This window comes from Takifugu flavidus, chromosome 15, assembly GCF_003711565.1.
Source record: "Takifugu flavidus isolate HTHZ2018 chromosome 15, ASM371156v2, whole genome shotgun sequence".
In the NCBI taxonomy this organism is placed as follows: Eukaryota; Metazoa; Chordata; class Actinopteri; order Tetraodontiformes; family Tetraodontidae; genus Takifugu; species Takifugu flavidus.
The window spans coordinates 4,578,753-4,584,752 of NC_079534.1; the positions used below are offsets into that span (position 1 = coordinate 4,578,753).

The window sequence follows — 6,000 nt, forward strand, 5'->3', positions numbered from 1 at the left end:
CCCGGCCCTCAGAGCGCATCCCTCCTAGGGGACACCTATGAAATATGTGGAACATCTACCTAGCTTACATTTTACTTTAATTTAGTCGTTGATTTACACATGGACAGCATTTAATTTGCTACTTTGGCAAAAAAAAAAACGGGAGAAATCCGATAAGTCCATAACTGACAGCTACATCCAGGCTGCACATTTGGTCACGTGTTCACGCTGTTCTTAGTCCGTCGCTTCGTTTAAAGAACCAGAGAACGCTGGTCAGATCAAACGCAAGTCCTGGTGGGTGAACGGAGACCGACCAAAGCTCTGTGTAGGGTGCAGAAATCAAGCAGCACCCAGCTGGAGCAGCAGCCGGAGAAGATGTAAAACCGCTCAAAAGATTCTATTCTGGAGGAACCTCAGAGAGACAAACACTGAAGAGCATTTAAACGCTTCAAGAGGCTTTCAGAAGAGTCATGACATGGCTGAGCATTTGCATGTGTGTGTGTGTGTGTGTGTGCGTGCTGGGTAATTAGAGCACTCGGTCTCAGGGGGATCAGACCTGGAAGACGACAGTCTCTGCTACGTGACAGCCAGGCGGCGGCTCGCTGAGGGTGATAAGTTGGTGGCACTGAAGAGATCCAGACACAGACAAACACAGCTGAGAACCACAGACGGGCCCCCAGAACAGTTCTGGAGCAACTGTCCTCCCAGTAGATGACTGGTGAGAACAGTCAGCCTCTCTGCCTGGAGAACTGCACAGTCAAGCCTCTGCCCTTCGTCCCACCCCCCTCCTCCTCCCCCTCCTCCTCCTCCTCCTCCTCCTCCTCCCCCTCCTCCTCCGCCTCCTCCTCCTCCTCCTGCTGCTCCTGTCATTGGTTGGAGCATTATTTGAGCCTCACGTGGTTTAGTAAATTCACGCCACCAGGAATCCTTCGCTGGGCAAGCTGCCAAGCTCAAGTTAAGATCTTGGTTTTAAATACATTCCTGTTCTCTTGTTAAAGCGCTATAAGATAATTTTTGGCATTCAAACAGCGCCGGAGCCTCGTGCCCATTAAACCCACTGCACGCCAATCTGGAACATGAAAGCTGAGAACAGCAAATTATAAGAAAGACATTCGTGGAGGTTGTTTTTAAAGAGTTTTGAGGCTTGTGGTGCGTTCGCTTCAATTCCTAATAAACCACCACAACCCTTTAAGAAAACAAAAGAGCTAAGTGGACATTATCTGTTAAAGAAGGGGGCAAACACTGACCCAGACAAGCTGGGCTGGGTGTCGCAATCCTTCTCAAAGTTCACCGTGTGATGCAGGAGAGAACAAATAAGCTTTAAAGAGCCCAAAATCATGCATACAGCCCTCAGAGATAACACATGCAGAGCAGTCAGATGGCACCAGTCACGTAGGTAAACTTACAGGTTTTCTCCACTAACATACCAACGCTGCAAAACCTGCACAACAGCACAGAAAGGCAGAAAGGTACATTTTTAAATACTCCCCGTATACCAAGCCAGGACACGGTTTATATATTTATTACCCTTACTATTCACATTCTATACAATAGTTGCCTGCAACAATAAAACCAGAACGATATCTTTTTCTAAAAAGCCCTTTAGGTAGTCGACCAATAATGTAACCCAGAAGACCAGCGTGTCATTTGTGATTTACAGGACCGAAAATTCCACCGCAAGAAACCAAAATTCAATTATTCCTAGAAAGACAATTAAACTACCGTATCAGGACATAAAATGTCAAGTGACCGAGATCACAAGAAAAGGACCGGAAGTAACGAGGTCGATTCCTCACAATACAAAACACCCACAGAGGATTTCCAAGACTTTGGATTTGTGTGCTTTTATTTCGAAACTGCACCGGAAACGCTATCTGGCCCAATTCCGCTTGACGCTCGAGTAGATTGAGGAAGTACGAGAAATATGAAGTGCGGATAAGAGTAACATTTTATCACAGTGAAATCACTATATTCCCACACACACACTTGTAAATTACAAAGTTTGTTGTCAGGATCACCAAAAGTGTCATTTTTCCGAATGAACACGACCGGAGGTGAAGTAGCCGAAATAAGTGAGGGCTTCACGGCTCATTGAAGCCGCAGTTGTTGCCGCCTCGGTGGGGGTTTAACAGCTCCATGTCAAAGTTAAACAACCAAGTCGCGTTTCCTCCATCTGAGCACTTTTCAAACAGAGTTCGGACGCTTTTAAACAAACACCTGCAGCCAGAGACTTTACTTAATCCGCCAAAGACGCGACGGGTGAAAAGCTCGCCGCTTTTCTTAAAGCGAGCGACCAAAAGCCAGTTAAACAGTCTCCGTCCGTCAATGCAACACCTGCTATCGCCCCCCAACAAAGCCACCAAATAAGCTGCAGGAATAACGCAGCCCCCCTCATTTAACGCGCTTTTATGGCCCCGCGAGCGCAATAACGGTCATTCGCCGTCCGGATTCTCGTGCGCGAAAGTACGATAAACCTGATCAAACTGACTCGTCAGCGGGAAATTCGCCGATATTTTCTATTTTATTTCCGAGGGGGAGGGAATAACGCGTGTGTCGGTGAGGGGGGGCCCGAGGAGCCTTACCTGAGTGCGGCCGTTGCGGTGCGAGGCGTGCGGGGCCGAGTCCGCCGATGGTGTCGCTCAGCGGGACGGAGCAGCAGTGGCGTCGTTGGGAGCAGCCGGGGCCGCCATGTTCCTGTGGCTCAGAGGCTCCCCGCCCCCCCCTCGGTGCCACTCTGCTGCCTGCTCTTCGCTCCTGGTGGAGATGATCAGATCCAGCCCGCAAAGCGCTGATGTTCTGCAGACATGAGAGCCAGCTCACGTTGGGGAGCGCTGCGGGACACCTTCACGCAGGAGGTCCTAGGTTCTCACACGTGACCAATTTACAGGTGTTTCGGATTCGCTGCAGGTGAGTGATGAATCCTCAGATCTGAATCTGATGTCCTGCGTGGCAGCAGCGGAGAGTCCATCTCTAGCACCAAAATATCAATTCTAACATTCACATTTGAGTCTGTTGCCATGGCCGCAGGTTTGATCTGAGCACCGAGGAGGCCCCCGGCCACCCAAACCACTTCACACCGGCCCTCGTGGACCTTCCAGACTACTGGAAGGTGGAACCACGTTGCCATTTCAGGCTGAGCCCGGTTGGTTGAGCCCCGACCCGGGCCGGGCTCCAGGGTCGGGCCCCGTAACGCCAGTCCGGGCGACATAAAACATCCTTGATGTGATATTTCTCCTCCTGAAGTTTGAGCCATGCGAGTATTCATGTTTATTTCTTTCTCTTAAGTAAAACATGAGCTTCATCGGGTCATTGTAATATGTGTGTAATAGCATATATATAAAGGATCTGAGGGCAGATGTCTGATGTCTCCGCTGGACCAATATTTGCTTCTCACTTCACTCCTTTTGGAGTTGAAATTTAATTTTGGGAAAATGTTGCCGATATAAAACTAGAAAGTTTCTACAGCCCAATTTAAAATGTCCTTGAATGTTTTTATAACTTGTTGAAGAAAATGAAGTTAATGATTCAAAACTTGTTTCTTATTTTTGTCATGTTCTAGAAAAAATAATCATACCAGAGAATGTCTGTTGTCGTAATATTTAGATACTTTACTTCAGATACTTTATTTCCATTTAAGACATTATCAGAGCAGCAGTTCAGAGCCGCTTTAAGGCATTTCCATGGAAGTTACAAACAAACATACCAATTACAAAATGACACAACACGTGCTTCCTGAATCCGAGGGGGAAAAGTGCCAACAGATAAAAAATAAAAATATCAGGTTTAATTCAACCCTCATTAACACTTCTTTGTGGATGCTGCCCCCTAGTGGTTCCCGAACAACAATGACCACCGAAAAGGAAACTTTACTGGTTTCCAATCTGGAACCCCCTCCACAAAACACTGCAGATTATAAAAAAGATTTGTACAAATTAGCTTAGTTTTTAGCAGATTAACCTGCCGGTTATCATCCGAGCTGGAGCAGAACAGACGTCTGTCAGTGTCCTCTTCACAGTTTATTCTTCCACTTCATGTTCTCTGAGGGAAATAAAAATTCTGTTGGACAGATGCTCACGCCAATTTTCTCCTGAAAGGTTTAAAGTGACGCACCCGAACTGATCTTTCCTTCCTTCTCCAGCTTCTTTAAGTGATGGATCAGGTTCACGTTGGCGGCTCCGTGCAGGTGTTCAGGAGTGTCCTGGACCACAGACAGGGAAATGGAGTTTCACTCAAATACAGTCAATAAGGTCCAAAAATGAGACCGTTTTCTGCATGTTCAAGATTTTAAACATTTAAGAACTTTTAAAGCCCATTTTATCCTTCTCAAAGTGAATAAATCAGCGTTTTGAAGCTTCAGACTGGGCAGCTCTGTGGAAAACATGAGGTCAGACCTTGTAGATGATCTTGACCAGTTCCATGGAGGAGAAAGTCTTCCCGGCTCCATCCTGAATGGCTGCCAGGATCTGTTGCTCTCTTTGCTCTCGGTGGCGGATGTAGTATTCGATCTTCATGCCTGCTTCCTGGACCACCGGTCCGTGACCTGCAGCCACAACAGAGGACAAAATGCAATGTAGAATGAGCGTCCCCCCAAATATGACCATTTCTAATAGTTTGGCAAATATATGTAACCACATATATCTCAGGTTTATAGGTACCAATATATGTAACCACATATATCTCAGGTTTATAGGTACCAATATATGTAACCACATATATCTCAGGTTTCGACAATTTAAATGAAAGTGGAAGCATTATGAAGACAGAGAAGCTGTAAACACACAGAAATACCTCACCGGGGTAGATGAGCTCAGCCTGAGAGTCCTGTAGAACCTTCAGGGATTTCATGTAGTCGTAGAGGTCCTCAAACACAGCAGTCCCTTCACCCAGGATGCAGTCTCCAGAGAAGAGTGCCTGCTCCTCCTCCAGCAGCAAGGCCATGTGGTCATCGGTGTGGCCTGGTGTGAAGAGCACTCTGGGAAGAACCCACAAGCAAACAGGCTTCAACCGGAGCTGGACTACATTTGATGTTTGCTACATATGCTGCTGAAGAGAGCTGAACTGACTTGAGCGTGGCGCCTTGTGTTTGCACAACATCTCCATCTTTGAGGTAATCAAAACCTTTGTTTCCAGCCGTCTCCGTGACTTCATGTGCACGAGGCAGTTTGCTAACTCTGACTTCTGAACCTGCAGGAGGTGAAAGAGAACAATACTCAATGGTAAAGACTGAAACTCCACAGGAGGGCTGAGCACGTCCTGCTCCCACCAGTGATGTCCCTGCAGATGTCCTCCACCCCGCCCACGTGGTCCTGATGCCAGTGGGTGATGAGGATCTCCTGGATGCTGGTGTTGAACTCCTTCAGCGCCTGTTTGAGGCTGCTGATGTATTCTGGCACAGCAGCCTCTCCAGTGTCGATCAGCACTCGCCTGGAATATATTTGCACACTTTCAACTCAGAGGAGAACGAAGTTATATAAAATATATACCAACATAGATACCATTAGCACCTTGGCTAGGCTTCGACTACAATAATCACTTAATTACTTCCGCTTTTTAACGCGGTTGTTTTACTGTGGGCCTTTAAAAAAAAAAAATCAATTTACAAACTATTCTAAAACATTAACGAGACCGCATAAAAAGAAATATATTGCCGAATCTCTTCTAATGAAACCCGTGGCGCTTCTTCATCTCTAAGAACAACCATATTTTTCACTTTAGCAGATGTTACCTGTCCCCAGTACCGACCAGGTAGGTGTTGGTGCCCTGCAAGGTCATCGGCCCCGGGTTACAGCCCAAAACCCGAACCACTCTGGCAGACAGCTGTTCTATTCGCGGGATAATGGCGCTCATCGCTGGAATCACTGGTTTTCACCTTATATCACAAAAATAAACACATCTGAAGTCAAAGGGGGGAATAAACTGGCTAAACGTCCCCGTTCTGCACGACAACAGCGTGACAGCAAGAGGCTCTGTCTGCATCTACGCTAAATATTGTTTACTTCCGGTATACCTTTTCCACTTCCG

The 6,000-nt window shown here is 46.9% G+C and overlaps 2 protein-coding genes and 1 long non-coding RNA gene across 8 annotated transcripts in view; 1 reads left to right on the plus strand and 2 right to left on the minus strand.

Moving 5' to 3' along the window:
- Positions 1 to 2,700, minus strand: part of LOC130539433 (nuclear receptor coactivator 2-like) — a 29,000-nt gene extending 26,300 nt beyond the window's left edge. For 5 of the 6 annotated variants that reach the window (XM_057057764.1, XM_057057765.1, XM_057057763.1 and 2 more), the window contains exon 1: positions 2,562 to 2,700. The gene's annotated coding sequence lies outside the window, so the exon portion shown is untranslated. The remainder of the gene's footprint in view (positions 1 to 2,561) is intronic. The other variant, XM_057057762.1, reaches the window with a different exon arrangement.
- Positions 2,701 to 2,747: 47 nt separating this feature from the next.
- Positions 2,748 to 3,754, plus strand: LOC130539438 (uncharacterized). The gene is made up of 2 exons (XR_008954132.1): positions 2,748 to 2,886; positions 3,007 to 3,754. It is a non-coding gene; the product is annotated as an uncharacterized LOC130539438 (long non-coding RNA).
- On the minus strand, positions 3,565 to 6,000 carry lactb2 (lactamase, beta 2). Its single transcript, XM_057057771.1, has 7 exons — positions 5,705 to 6,000; positions 5,243 to 5,403; positions 5,043 to 5,163; positions 4,773 to 4,951; positions 4,371 to 4,519; positions 4,090 to 4,177; positions 3,565 to 4,017 (listed from the first exon to the last, which is right to left on the minus strand). The coding sequence occupies exons 1-7, from the start codon at positions 5,824 to 5,826 to the stop codon at positions 3,989 to 3,991; spliced, it is 849 nt and encodes a 282-aa protein (XP_056913751.1). The 5' UTR covers positions 5,827 to 6,000; the 3' UTR covers positions 3,565 to 3,988.